The 15,025-nt window shown below is 37.3% G+C and overlaps 2 protein-coding genes across 3 annotated transcripts; one reads left to right on the top strand and one right to left on the bottom strand.

The window, feature by feature from the left end:
* The first annotated feature begins 45 nt into the window (after positions 1-45).
* On the top strand, positions 46-4,811 carry LOC117573781 (beta-arrestin-1). Its single transcript, XM_034257187.2, has 2 exons — positions 46-1,036; positions 3,528-4,811. The coding sequence occupies exons 1-2, from the start codon at positions 412-414 to the stop codon at positions 4,376-4,378; spliced, it is 1,476 nt and encodes a 491-aa protein (XP_034113078.1). The 5' UTR covers positions 46-411; the 3' UTR covers positions 4,379-4,811.
* A 4,857-nt stretch (positions 4,812-9,668) lies between these two features.
* Positions 9,669-14,548, bottom strand: LOC117573782 (uncharacterized). Of its 2 annotated transcripts, none has more exons than XM_052008125.1 (2): positions 14,065-14,548; positions 9,669-10,031 (listed from the first exon to the last, which is right to left on the bottom strand). In XM_052008125.1, the coding sequence occupies exons 1-2, from the start codon at positions 14,526-14,528 to the stop codon at positions 9,713-9,715; spliced, it is 783 nt and encodes a 260-aa protein (XP_051864085.1). In that variant the 5' UTR covers positions 14,529-14,548; the 3' UTR covers positions 9,669-9,712. The 2 variants fall into 2 exon arrangements, with proteins under 2 accessions (XP_051864085.1, XP_051864084.1); XM_052008124.1 differs by lacking the exon at positions 14,065-14,548 and adding an exon at positions 11,854-12,019 and having other exon boundaries at positions 9,669-10,349.
* Positions 14,549-15,025: the final 477 nt, after the last annotated feature.

The following is a 15,025-nucleotide window of genomic DNA, read 5'->3' as shown; positions in this document are numbered from 1 at the left end:
TTCCTTGTCGGCGCTTTGCAGCACTACAAACGGTAGATGGCGACAGAAAAAAATTTGTGTGGCGCTGTTGCTCATTAAGTATACATAAAAAAAATTAAATTGCACACATATTTATTATTAAAAGGTGCGCTCGAAACAAAGAGCGAAGAACGAGCGAGCGAATAACAACAACAGCAAGTAGCAGCAAGAGTAGCACCAGCAGTGGCGGCACACAGTGGTGAGCAGCAGCGTTTACAAACAGCAGCAGCAACAACGCAAAGCAGCCGCAGCCAGCAGAGACAGCGACAGTGGCAGAAGCAGAGAGAAGAGGCGCAGTAGTTGTTGAAGTAAAATAGCAGTCGCAAGTAGCAGCAGCACCAGGCAGAACGACGTTGACGGTGACAGCGACGACGAGAAACAACAACGACGACAATGAACACGCTGAGCGCTAACAACGGGACAAACGGAAGTGGAGCCAGCAGCTCAACGGGCAACAATGGCTCCTCCAACACCACAGCAAATGCCACAACAGCCGGCAACGCTGGTGGAGGGAGCAGCGGAGGTGGTGGCGGCATTGTTGGGCTGGATGAAGTGGGCGGCGATGCCAGTTCAAGGAGACAAGCGACGCGTGTGTTCAAGAAGAGTTCATCCAATGGCAAAATCACCGTCTATTTGGGTAAACGTGATTTTGTGGATCATGTGACGCATGTGGATCCCATTGATGGTGTCGTCTTTATTGATCCCGAGTACGTGAAAGATCGTCGGGTGTTTGGACAAGTTTTGGCCGCTTTTCGCTATGGACGCGAGGATCTCGATGTTTTGGGTTTGACATTCCGCAAGGATTTGTATTTGGCGCACGAACAGATTTATCCACCAATGCAGCTGCAGCGACCCACGACACGTTTGCAGGAGCGTCTGATCAAGAAACTGGGACCGAACGCACATCCGTTTTACTTTGAAGTGCCGCCCTATTGTCCGGCCTCGGTGTCCTTGCAGCCGGCGCCGGGCGATGTGGGAAAATCCTGTGGAGTCGATTACGAGTTGAAGGCGTTTGTGGGTGAGTGTTGAAAAGTTGTCGAAACTCATTCATACAACCATTACATTCATACTTATGCATGCAAGCATGTGTGTGTGTGTGTGTGTGTGTTTTGGAGCGCATGTGTCACGCGCGGGGTTAATTAATCCAACTGCGTTGACTGCGCAAAAATGTCATTGTATTCGTGTGTGTGTTGTTTGTTGATGACGCAGCGCAGCGCGCAGCCACCTAATTGGAATTCGACGCTTCTAATTGGAATTCGACGCTATTGCTTGTCTATCGTTGGACTGCCTCAGTCGCTTTAATTAGGCGTCGCTTACTGACGTTTTTTCCTTCTGCTATGTACATCGTTACTTACATAAATTCGATTCTTGGAACGCGCAGCTGGGTATCTCATTGTTTTGTATGTTTTTGTGCCTAACTCAGCTAAAAAGTACACTACAACAACAACCAATGACCCAAAAGCGTAATTACTGCTCTCTATCCCTCTCTCGCTCTTTTTTTGCACAATAATTATGCTTGCGCTACTCAAATCTCATTCGTATTCGCATTCTCATTCTCATTTTTCAACAAATAATGGAAATGGACAACAAAAACGGCTTGCACAGCACTTTATTGTTGTTGTTTCGTTTTTGTAGCTGCGATTAATTGGAAGTTACGCGCGCATGTTTGCGTTTCGCACGCGCATTCGCATTTCTCACTTGTGGGGATCTCCTCGAAGCTCCCCAAAGTTAAGGCTGTCTCGCTTTGGCAAACAGACACAATATGGACGTATTACGGTGTTGTTGTTATTGCGCACAAATTGCTATCTAGCTGTATTTGTATGTGTGTGTACTATGTATGTATGAGAGTTTACTTTGCTTTGTCCGTTCAGTTTTTTTTTTTGTTTTTTGGTGGTTTTATTGGCCGGCGTCGACATTCTTATCTGCCGGCGATGCCGACGTCGCTGCTACTGCTGCTGCGGCGACCACTGCCAATTTGTGTGTGCAACCATAAAAAGATTATTGAAAGCAAACTTAAGCCAATTGGCATTTGGGTGGGCTTGAGTGGGCCACCGTCCACCCGCCACCCGCCACATCTTCTCCTTGTCTATGATGTATGGATGGGCACGCCCCAGGCATTAACATTTGCGCAACAAATTATATACATTATAATTGTATGTACACATTGCATGTACTCTTCCTCCCATGTGCATAAATAGAAACAACTAATTGAAATTAGAAATAAACATTTTGTTCGATTTTGCACTTAACTTTTCCAGAACAACAACAGTCGATCACACAGACATCCATACATACATACATACATATATGCCGTTAATCCCAAAAGGGTATTATGGCTATTTATATACCCACCATATATGTATTATATGAGCTTTGTTCTTCCGCCACTTACATTGTTAAGCGTTTATTATTCTTGAATTACTTTTCCATTCACTCTGCTACAATTGCGACACTTTGTTTGTTTATGATTATATTTACCATGTGGTTTTCAATTTCATGCTACTGAAACTGATACCATTTCGAATTGAGGAATGTTGCAACTTGCTACGAGACAGATATAGATAGTAATGTGTCAGATCATCACATTGTTTACACATGCTGTGTAGAAGAAAAGAACATATAGAACATTATTTTGATGCACTGCCTGCCAAGAGGGTATTTGAACTTCGCTGATAATTGAGAATTAAGAATTGAGTTTTCTGTATTTTTATTTACTTGGCATCTGTTTGATTTGTTTATTTAATGTGCTTCACTGGATTGATGCTGCCGTGTTTTTGATTTTTGGCATAAACAATAAAGACCGTCTGCCGGACGATTTATGTGCTGAAAATGGAAAGTATTTCTTCATGAGCATGAGAACACCAAAATGTATTCAAGAATTTCCAAGAATTGTGGCAAAATAAGAAAGCAAAGATATCGCTTGCAGGCTATATCTGGAATCAACAAAGTATCGTTATTATAATTACTCATGGAGTAGTTCATAGAAATTAACAGATTATGAGATTTGGGAAAACCCTGTATCTAATTACTAAACGAATACTAAACATCTTTGTTTACTATGATGATGTATTAAATTTAGCAGGTTAAACCCAAGCTTAAACAGTTCTTCAGATCTGGAAGATTAAATTGTTGAGAAGTAACAAAGCACTTGTTATTGACCTGATCATGAATTCGTTGTTTGTTGCTGAATCAAACTGTTATGCACACAATAATCGGAAATGAAGTGTCGTGACAATGATGTTATGACATCCCGTCATTTGTTTTTACAACACACATTCCAGGAAGCATCCATTTGCATTGTTTTTTCTTTTTTTTTTGAAGTGAATCATCTATTGAGTATGTGTGACGCACGCGAGGCGCCAGAGTTAGACACACCCCCAAATTAGATATGCAAAAATATTATAATTAAGTGGAATATGTAAACCTATGTACGTCACACATGAAACCATTTCAGCGAAGAGCGATTACTAATGCATTATTATTGTACACACATATTTACCCAACAATAGGTGAACACATCGAGGACAAACCACACAAACGCAATTCGGTTCGATTGACGATTAGGAAAGTGATGTATGCGCCATCGAAGGCCGGCGAACAGCCTTCCATTGAGGTTAGCAAAGAGTTCATGATGAAACCGAATAAAATCCATTTGGAGGCGAGTCTGGATAAGGAACTGTATCATCATGGCGAGAAGATATCGATCAATGTGCATGTGGCCAACAATTCGAATCGCACCGTCAAGAAGATCAAGGTGTGTGTTCGACAATTCGCCGACATTTGTTTGTTCTCCACGGCCCAATACAAATCGGTGGTGGCCGAAACCGAATCCGAAGACGGATGCAGTGTTGCGCCCGGTTTTACGCTCTCCAAGGTCTTTGAGCTGTGTCCGCTGCTGGCCAACAACAAGGACAAATGGGGACTGGCGCTCGATGGTCAGCTGAAGCATGAGGATACAAATCTGGCGTCTAGCACGCTCGTCACCAATCCTGCCCAGCGCGAAAGCTTAGGCATTTTGGTGCACTACAAGGTCAAGGTGAAGCTACTGATCGGTTCACCATTGTTGGGCGGCGATCTGGTTGCCGAGCTGCCGTTCACGCTTATGCATCCCAAGCCCGAGGAGGAGGAGCCCCCGCTGCTGGGCGATCGTTCGCCACGTGCCAGCTTGGCGGCGCCTCTGCTAAGCTTGGGCGGAGATGCTGGCGAGTCGGGTGATGCAGCGGGCGCGGCGCAAGCGCAAAAGGATGTGCCCACCACCACGAACCTCATACAGCTGGACGACGATGATGCCCAAGATGATGATATTATCTTTGAGGACTTTGCGCGTCTGCGATTAAAGGGCGCCGAAACAGAGGCTTAGAGCGTCGTCGTCGATGTGCTGATGATGATGTTCGTTGTCAGTTGTCCGTTAGTTAGTTATTTGTATGGTTGCTGCGAGCAGCTGATCATTATTATTGTCCAACTCTACATACATAATGTATATCCAAAAACAAACAAACAACACACAGAAATATGGCATTTGTATCATATATGAGATGAGGTACCGCCCCGCCCCCCCTGATTGTAAACTATCAATAAGTACGTATCCATGGTACATAGTTTTTAGTTTGCTATCGATGATGATGATGATATGTGTAGGCCATACGTTCTAGTATCTATAGTGCTTAAGCTGAAAGTGTACGAATTTTTAGAGAATGTGAAATTGTTTAACAAATACACAGCAACAAATATCGTTCAAACACTGCGAATTAACAAAAAAAAAAAACAATGTAAAACAAAAACACACAACAAAATGTTAAAGAAAACACAGACCAACAACAACAACAAAACGAAAATGCCTGCAAAAGTTTTGCAAATGAATGAAAGAATTATGCACAACAAACGTAATGCAATTGATTTTGTAATTGTTTATTTGTTTTTATATTTGCCATTGTATTTTGTAACGCTTTCAATGCTCAATGCCCAACAAAAAAAACTACGCGCAATTCTTTGTTAAGAGCCATTTTATGCATACCACAACAAAAAACCATATTTGACAGTAAGAACAAGAGAATTATGTAAATCTATATCTTATTATTTTTTATTTAGTTAACTCCACACTCTTTAATTTGTTGTCGTACCGTTTGAACGGATATGTCGCAACGTTTATAAGCTTTAAATGAAATTAATTTTTGTATTTAGTCGTAAAAGCAAACAGCAACAGATTTTTTGATTTAAACGGAAGAATATACATACAGATACAATACTATATGCATAAACTACATAAATCAAATTATATTGCAAATACATTTATGTAACTCACAAATAAAACAGAAAAATCAACAATGAAAACAAAAATCATTATCTGTTACAATCAAACAATAGAATTTTCAAGTTTTTTGTTTTTTTTTTTTTTTGCGAGAGAGAGCTTTCCAAATACTAATTGAGATACAATATTTCAAGTTCTATGCCAAATAATTAACGTTAACAATTAAGTTGTCTTAGAAATCTGTAATTTTAATCATTTTCGGGTTAGACTGAGACTGAACCATCGCGGATATATATTGTAAAAATGAAGTCAATCTGTTGACAGGTTGCTACCCACAATTTGTTCAACTTGTTTGATATATATACATACATACATATATTTTGTTTGTAATGATTTAATAGATTTTACCTGAGTGGCGCACTTAAAGGGTAAAGCGCAATATATTAGATAACTCGAATCTTATCAATGAACACACACAAATTGTAATTGGGGAAGCATGTGTGTTTTGTATATTAGTTATTTGGAAAGTGTGTGCATAATGCTCGGCCAGCCGATTATTTCAAATTGTTTAACATTCCAGCACGCGAATATTGTTTACGCTGTTAGACGGTTAGAGATAGAGAGATCGAATGAAAGATAGCGACAGAGAGCGAGAGAGAGGGTTGTGGATGAGTTTGGGGCTAACTATATACCCTATATGATATCAAGATTGGTTATGTTCATGTGAATCGAAATTGAGGAAACGAAAAATTATAACTCGAATACGAAAAGCAATTTTTATCTAGAAAATTTATATATTTACATTATTTTAATACAAATGATATATGTATATTTAATTAAATAATTGCATGCGATAAATTGGCATTAATATATTTTTAACAAATGGAATTGCGTAAATAATATATATACATATATTTTTGACATCATTGACATCTTATATCGTAAATATCGTATGAATATAATTAGAAGTCAGTGTAACACTTGAGTTCCTTTCATTTGTGACGCTTGGTATCGAATCATTGGAGGAATAATTGTATTATCTATTAGATATATATATCTCGAAATTACATACTTCTAAGATTGATTATAAAATACACAAAGTATATTTTAAAAAAACAAAACATTTAATTTTTAAGGCTTTTAAAGAGGAAGGCGTGAAATTAGCTCGAATTTGTTTTCAGTGCCCCAAACAGCAGCAGAAAATTGTTGTAATATAATAGTGACAAACCAATTGAAACAAAATACATACATATATTTTAAATTGCATTTTTATAACGCGTATATTTGTATCTGTAAGATATATGGTATCTGTAAGATTGTTAGAATGTTTTTATTCAATATGAAATGAAATCTAATATGAATATTAATAATAGAGGAAACTAAAGTACATACATGCAGAATGAAAAATGAATAAAAATTAACATAAATGTGCATTACAAAACTGGTAATATGGATACAATATAGAACAATTCAAATAATATTATTAAATGAAATTGATTGAAATGAATGTAAAGTCTATAAATGTGAACAAGAAATTACATTATTTATACTTATACACAAAATGCATAGGTTTAGTAAATGTAAATGTACATGAAAGAAATATGAGAATATGTTTTAAAATATTATATGTATATGTATACATATGTACCAAGCATATTTAACGCAAATATAAAGCATTTATGTATGTATGTCTAACAATAAATAAATAAATAATTAAATAAAATATATATATTATATTATTATATTTAAACTGAAATGAATGTCCCACTAAACCAGCTTATCGAGAATTTGTCACACAATTATTTATAAACAAAACATTTTTGTAATACATTTTATATGGATAACATACATAGAAGATATGCACAAAGTTAGAAAATTAATTGTATTTTTTAAGTACATTTGTGTCTGGTACCAAAATGCATTCAATTTGATAAATGTTGATGTTTAATGTATTATACTAGTATAGAGTAGTACTACTATTAAATACGAACTCAACATAGTACTCGTAAAATACAATTCGTGCATAGAAATATTTGTGAGTATTATATGAGCTATTACCTAGCCCCATCTGAAGCCCCCACGTTGTATCATTAATGCTAAAGGAAAAAGAAGAAGAAATCAAATACATACATACCGAATTAACCAACTAACGCTATTTACATAAATATACATACATATTTACATAAATATACATACATGTGTACATTATGAAATCCAGAAATGGTTGATTATAAAAAACTAAACTAACCCACGCGTCATATGAACGATTAAGTTTTAGTCCTCTAAGTGAATGAAACAAAAACTATGAAATTGATGCCTACCTGCATTCAAATGAATCCGTGTGAATATTGTCGAATATATACATACATATATGTATAAACCTTATGATCCCATAAACGAAAACGTGAAAACATTGAATGTTGTTTTTGTATATGTTATTATATTGTGTATACTAGATATCGATACGAGTAATGAGCGAATAAACTCAACTAATTAATTGTTAGCTGCCATGAAGCAAAAGTTATTGTATGATGATGTCGATACGTCCAATAAAAAAGTCGTATCTGCCATACCCAACCAACAAAATAAAAAGCTTTAGCCAGACAAAAGTGTGAAAAATGAAAATGCTAGGTATTATTTTGCCAACGATAGAATCTTTTTAACAATCGTGTGTTGAACAATTCTTTATTTGATTAAATTGTAATTTGATTTGCAATCATTTTAAGTTTATCAAATAAAATAGAAAAAACTGAACTCGGTTCACACGGGTCTATATTGAAATTTGATTTAAATTCGTCATCATTGTTGGAGCGACCTTTTAGAAGAATTAATCGATTATGAAATATTTATGACAGATCCAATGACACACAATGTTTGCAAATTGAGAAAACAATTTGCATTTTGTTTGCATAATTTGTAGTTATAAATATGTGAATGAATGTAAAAAAAACAGTAATAATAATAATAAACAAACAAATAAACACTCAGAGGTATTATTGCGAGACAAAAAAAAGGAAAGTGTGGGATAAACCATATGAATGGAATGAATAACAAACACTCACACACACACTCAACACTAAATACTGTGCGATTATTATGTGTGCGGATTTGTATGTAAAACTTTTGCTAATTGTGAACAAGATGAAACAAAAAAAAAAATAATGCGCAAAAAAGAAATTCAAGCTGGATAAATAAATAAATGAAAATTGCAGCATTTACTATATAGTAAAAGTATTAGCATGCGGGTTAGGCAGTCTAAAAAGGATTTAATCTGCATTAAAAGCGTTGATTAATTGAATCCTTGAACAAAGCGCAGACATTATAAATGAATGGAATGTTCATAGACTGTTGTTGTTCAAGGGGAATATGCTTTGGCCAACAATTCAAATTGACCCATTAAAAAGTAAAGTGAATTGCCCCCAAAATTGGTAAATGGTATGCGGGCAGATTTATAACTCCTGGTATCTGCGCAGATATAATTTATGCACTTCACATTACACAATAATTTATTAATGCACAATGGACCTGAAAAGCGGCCTTGTGGTTAAGACTGTGGAACGGAAGTAGACCGGCGGCAAAAGGAGCTGCTGACTGCATGATGAACCCGTCATCTGATGTTGGTTGTTGGCTGCTGGCTGTTGGCTGTGTAAAGCCAAGGACGGAAAACCGCAATACGAAAAAGCCATTTGCTGTTTGTTGTTTGTTTAGCCCGCGCCATTATGAGCACTTAAAACTGACTCCAACAACAACAACAGTAACGACAGACAGAAGAAGCACGTAACATTTTGGTTCATTCATGGCGGGCGCCCGTGTCTTGGCTGTTGTCAGACAGCGACCACTGAAATTGTCACAGGGACTCGAGCAACAATTCTTCATTTCCGGTGCAGCTTAAGAGCCGTGCTTCCTTCTTCCCCCCTTTATGTGTTTTTTTTGTCCTGTGCACAGCACCTGCGAAAGGGATGCGACCAGGACAACGACAAGCATGTGCCTGCAACTTGGGAGTCTCCTCTTTCTCTCTCTTCGTTGCGATAAATACGCTGGCAAGCAGCTCGCTTTGCTGTGTGTGTGTGTGGCTACAACAAACGGAAGTTGTTCGTCTGCCCAGCCGGACCGGAGTCCGGGCCTTCCACGCCTTCCATACTCATACTTACTCACCACGCCTTCATACACACTGTATGGTTTTCATTTCCGGTTTCCGTTGCCGTTGAGTTACTTAAGCGGATTACAAAAACAACAGCAACAGAGATAGCTGCCAAAAAACGAATGAAACTCCTTTGCCATTGCCCCTGTCGAGGAGCACTTTGAATACTTTGATATAGAGATGTTTTATGTTTCGGACTAAATTTCATGCGCGATTAATTATGTGTAACAATGATCCATTAGTAAACCAACTCTTTAAACATTTGCTTCTCTATACACATTTATTTAAAGTTTCCAGCCCTTTTCTTAGGCCTGCACTTGGCAGTCGACACTGTTCCAGTTGGCGGCAGTGTTACTCAAAAACTGAGACAACTCAGCCATGCTGACATTGGCGAGCAAGTCGTCCACACTGGGAATCACATCGATGGCCAACAGCTCATCAACATACTTTTGAACCAGTTTGACGGCGAGATCAATTATCTGGCTAGACCAAGAGTTGGCATAATCGTTGGCAGCAATGTTCAACAACAAGTCCCAGTTGTCGATTTTCACATCGGCCAAATAGAATTGCAGATGGTATTCGCTAATGCGCAGTCCACTGGAGTTGGTGAGGCTTTGGCCAAAGGTGTATTCACCAACGAAACGCAGTTGCTGGAAACGCTCGTTGATCAGGCTGACGTCACGCACGGGGAACGCAAAGCCGAGCAAGCTCATGGCACCCTCGAGGGCATAGGAGCCCAAGATCTGGATCTCTGGGTACAGCACATCGAATTTGGCCTTCTGGGTAGTTGTGTTGAAGGATCCGCTCAAAATAATGAAGTCATCGAGGCCCGAGATGCGAATGTTGCTCACGTTGCCCACAAGGTTGGTTTCTCCTCTGCTGAAGTTGAAGGCGGTGAAGTCGTTGGTCAGTGGGGACATGACTGGAATGTTGCCAGCAGCGCACAGTGGTTGCGCCCATAGGCCATAAATCGAAAATTCGACTTGAAAATAATTAGTCAAAATGTAAAGAATTTGTCTCTAAATTGTCCACATTTTGTCACTGCAAACTAGTTTTTTCCGGAATTCTAACGGAACATTCTAAAAATAGAATGCAAAGTGTGAACACGTCTTCAATTTTGCTGCTGCAGCTGCGTTTAGTGAGCTTTTCGTCAAAACAAAAGTGAAGTTCAAAGTGTTCAAACGTTCGTTAGAGAGGTCCGAATTTTATTATTTAAAATGAATTTTAAAGTTGAAGGTATTTACTTACGAATTACTTATTGTGAAATTGATTTGATAAATATTTTGTTTGTTATGTGTTTTTAATTAATTATACATTTTTTGTGTATTATGTGAACGTCTTTTTCATGTTTAAGTAGACTTTTAGATATGTTGCCCCCCGATTCCCCCTTTATGAGTGATATCAGTGCATTTGCCAATGTTTTCAGGTAATAAAAATGTTAAGTTCAGCTGCCGAATTTTGCCGATGTGTATATACTCATTAATAAACTCAAGTTGTCTTACTGTTTTCAAGGTCAAATTTGCGACGCAATCTACTGCTCTTCCTTTGCTTTTGTGATGTTTCTTTTGTTTTCGTCATTTGTGTTTGTCAATAATTTCGCATATTATTTTTTCGCTTATTTTTATGTTTTCATTTTTAATAGGTGCTTCTTGTAAGTGCGAATTTTCACGCATGCACGTCTTTGATATTTGGTGGAAAGAAGAGGGCGTTAATGCAGAAAAAAATCGGAGAGTTACTAGTGTAATAGAAGAAAGCATTAAACACAAAGGCTACGCAGTTGACATGACAAAACTGAATAATTGCATTAGTTACATTTGCAAAAAAATTTGTGCTTTTTGGGCCAAATACAATCGTGTTAAGAATTCAATTGTTAAACATCAATCTAATTGGCTGAACACTATTGAAACAATTATAATTGAGCCACCTCAACAAAGGATTGCAAGTGCTGAACGTGGACGACCCAAAATTGATTTTGCTGAGTCCTCAAAAAGGACAAAACGTCGTCGGTATTTGATAATATTTATTTCACTCCAATTAGCATTAAATTAAATTTTATTTTTAATGATTTAAATACATTTATTCTTATATAACATACATATCATAAAAGGAACTATAGAACCTCATTTCATTATATTTTGAAAAGCTTGTGGGAAGGGGGTTAGGAGTTACATTTTTATACTCTAAATAATTGAAATACAAATAAATTGGATGCCTAATAATGAAATTTTAGCACTGTAACTCCACCGGAAGTATTTTGGCGCACTATCGGCATATAAGCCATACTAAGGTTGTATGGGAGATATAGGATATAGTATTCCGATCAAGACAATTTTTTTACTATATATACAAAATATTTTTTTAGATTTTTGGGGAAAATTTCATAGCGATATCTCTACGGGAAATATTTATGGCCGCGGCTCCACACAAGCCCAACCACTGTGCAGCGTAGCCGCAGGGAATCATCTGCTTCCAGGCCGCCAAGAACTGGGAGATGGCAACGCCATAGTTGTCGGTAGTCGTTGAGTCCAGAGCCAGAGGTGAGGCACTGGCGATGGCCACCAGGAGGGCAAGCAGGAAAACTTTTCCAATCATGTTGATCGTTAAGTGGTAGAAAGAACTTTGTGAAGTTGCCCAAGAACGGTTTCCCTTTTATAGCTAAATTTTTTATCAATTGAAGGTGCCTTTGATTGATTATATTTCAATTCTTTTTGGCGCAAAGTCGTATTGGCACAAGCTTACAATTAAATGAGTCAGAGGCATGCGGTCAATGTGGGAATTTGCAGAATAAATGGGAAGAAGAACATAAACAACAATATGAATATGTTTATAAGATTAACATGTAACTTATTAGTCATTACAGGTATTCTCTAGAGTAATGTAAGCTATGAACTGTCGTGGGGTTCATCGAAAAGACACTTGTAAGACTTTTATGTTAATGGGGAAAATTGTAAATTCCCTTGGGTTGTCATGTGGCTTCGCATATTTGAGTACTCTTTGCACTCGTTTACATATTGTTGTTATTTTCCTGGAAATTACTTTGTCAGTGACATTTTCACCAAACTAATTTTTTATTGACTTTCAGCTTTTCACCATTTCCAAGAACTTGATGAAATTCCTTTCCATAAAATGCAAATAAAATATATACGTTTATTATTCGCTAGAATATATTTTATATATTAGTAATTTCCAATACTAATACTTTCATATTGATTGGGAAATTCTGGACAGTTTTGGACTATCATGGGTTAATATGTATTTTAGTCTTAATTTGATATTGTACTATGTTTATTTGTTGTTGTATGTTCGTAGAAATAACATTGTCGAACTTCGAATTTATGTTTGCTTTTGGTTTCTAGAAATAACCCTTTCCAAGTAATTACTACTAGCATTTAAATTGATCGCCGTTTAAACCTGTTGTGTTGTGTTTATCAAAAGCAATGATATACATAAATAAGATTATTTCGACTAGTTTGTTTCTGCTGAGTACTACATCAAACATGGGACTGTAACAACTTATAAGTGTCAGCGGTCTTTAAATTAATTTTATGATTGGTAAGATAAAGATGTCTACAAATTACGTGGCGAGTGCATTAATTCATTCGGGTAAAGAGAGATTATAAGTGAACTTGTATAGTGCTTGAATTCTAAATATGATATGATAATATATATATATATTTAATTCGTTTTTAAATCAAAAATGTAAAGAAATATACTTGATATAAAAGTAAATTTTTGTTGTTAAGTGGAATCTTAAGTTCTTAAATTAATCTTAAAATTTTATTTACTTTGAAATTGAATATGAAAATGATCGTATACTTGGATGCCTGCTAATACTGATTGTGACTACAATGTAGACTCGACATACATAAATAAACTGAGCAAGTAGTGTAAATCTATCACGAATTACAAGCAGTGTACAATTATCTTCGATTTGCACTGCTTGCTCATCTGTGCTCGTATGCTTATTTTGGTAACAAGCTAATTTATTAGAAATATCCTGAAATATCACAATTAGATATGCTCACTTTGATTTTATATTAAAAATTTACCTTTTCTTTTTTTGTAGAAAATTTTAAAATTCAAAAATTAAAAAAAAAAACGATTTGTGGTGGAAAATAAACGAATATAAAACATTTGTGATAATCTTCTTATTTATTAAATATTTCAAAGCCTTTAACCCTGAACTTGACAGTTGGCACTGTTCCACCTGTTGGCAGAATTGACCAAAAATAGCGACAGCTCATCAAGGTAAATTTCATGCGCGATTAATTATGTGTAACAATGAACCATTAGTAAACCAACTCTTTAAACATTTATTTAAAGTTTCGAGCCCTTTTCTTAGGCCTGCACTTGGCAGTCGACACTGTTCCAGTTGGCGGCAGTGTTGACCAAAAACTGAGACAGCTCAGCCATGCTGACGTTGGCAAGCAAGTCGTCCACACTGGGAATCACATCGATGGCCAACAGCTCATCAACATACTTTTGAACCAGTTTAACAGCCAGATCAATAATCTGGCTCGACCAAGAGTTGGCATAATCGTTGGCAGCAATGTTCAACAACAAGTCCCAGTTGTCGATTTTTACATCGGCCAAATAGAATTGCAGATGGTATTCGCTAATGCGTAGTCCACTGGAGTTGGTGAGGCTCTGACCGAAGGTGTATTCACCAACGAATCGCAGCTGTTGGAAACGCTCGTTGATCAAGCCGACTTCACGGACGGGGAAAGCAAAGCCGAGCAAGCTCATCATACCCTGGAGGGCATAGGAGCCCAAGATCTGGATCTCTGGGAACAGCACATCGAATTTGGCCTTCTGGGTCGTGGTGTTGAAGGATCCGCTCAGAATAATGAAGTCATCGAGGCCCGAGATGCGAATGTTGCTCACGTTTCCCACAATGTTGGTTTCTCCTCTGCTAAAGTTAAAGGCGGTGAAGTCGTTGGTCAGTGGGGACAGTACTGGAATGTTGCCGGCAGCGTAGCCGCAGGGAATCATCTGCTTCCAGGCCGCCAGGAACTGGGAGATGGCAACGCCATAGTTGTCAGTGGTTGTCGAGTCCAGAGCCAGAGGTGAGGCACTAGCGATGGCCACCAGGAGGGCAAGCAGGAAAACTTTTCCAATCATGTTGATCGTTAAGTGGTAGAAAGAACTTTGTGAAGTTGCCCAAGAACGGTTTCCCTTTTATAGCTAAATTTTTATCAATTGAAGGTGCCTTTGATTGATTATATTTCAATTCATTTTTTGTCGCAAAGTCGTATTGGCACAAGCTTACAATTAAATGAGTCAGAGGCATGCGGTCAATGTGGGAATTTGCAGACAAATGGGAAGAAGAACATAAACAACAATACTTTTCGTCACATGTAAATAACTTTATCTAAAATATGTTTATAAGATTAACATATAACTTAGTAGTCATTACAGGTATACTCTAGAGTAATCTAAGCTATGTAATGTCGTGGGTTTCATTAAAAAGACACTTTTAATGGGGAAAATTGTAAATTCCCTTGGGTTGTCATGTGGTTTCGCATATTTGAGTACTCTTTGCACTCGTTTACATATTGTTGTTATTTTCCTGGAAATTATTTTGTCAGTGACATTTTCACCAAACTAATTTTTTATTG

Source organism: Drosophila albomicans, chromosome 2R (assembly GCF_009650485.2).
Source record: "Drosophila albomicans strain 15112-1751.03 chromosome 2R, ASM965048v2, whole genome shotgun sequence".
Classification (NCBI taxonomy): Eukaryota; Metazoa; Arthropoda; class Insecta; order Diptera; family Drosophilidae; genus Drosophila; species Drosophila albomicans.
The sequence above is the reverse complement of the archived record's forward strand: the minus strand, read 5'-3'. Positions and strand labels throughout refer to the sequence as shown.

Bases quoted from the DNA above. Each gene is read 5' to 3' on its own strand.
- LOC117573782 (XM_052008125.1), bottom strand. From the start codon at position 14,528: ATGATTGGAAAAGTTTTCCTGCTTGCCCTCCTGGTGGCCATCGCTAGT. The intron at 10,032-14,064 runs CTTCGGTCAGAG...TGGTGAATACAC, and splicing joins CGATTCGTTGGTGAATACAC to CTTTGGCCAAAGCCTCACCA.
- LOC117573781 (XM_034257187.2), top strand. From the start codon at position 412: ATGAACACGCTGAGCGCTAACAACGGGACAAACGGAAGTGGAGCCAGC. The intron at 1,037-3,527 runs GTGAGTGTTGAA...ACCCAACAATAG, and splicing joins CGAGTTGAAGGCGTTTGTGG to GTGAACACATCGAGGACAAA.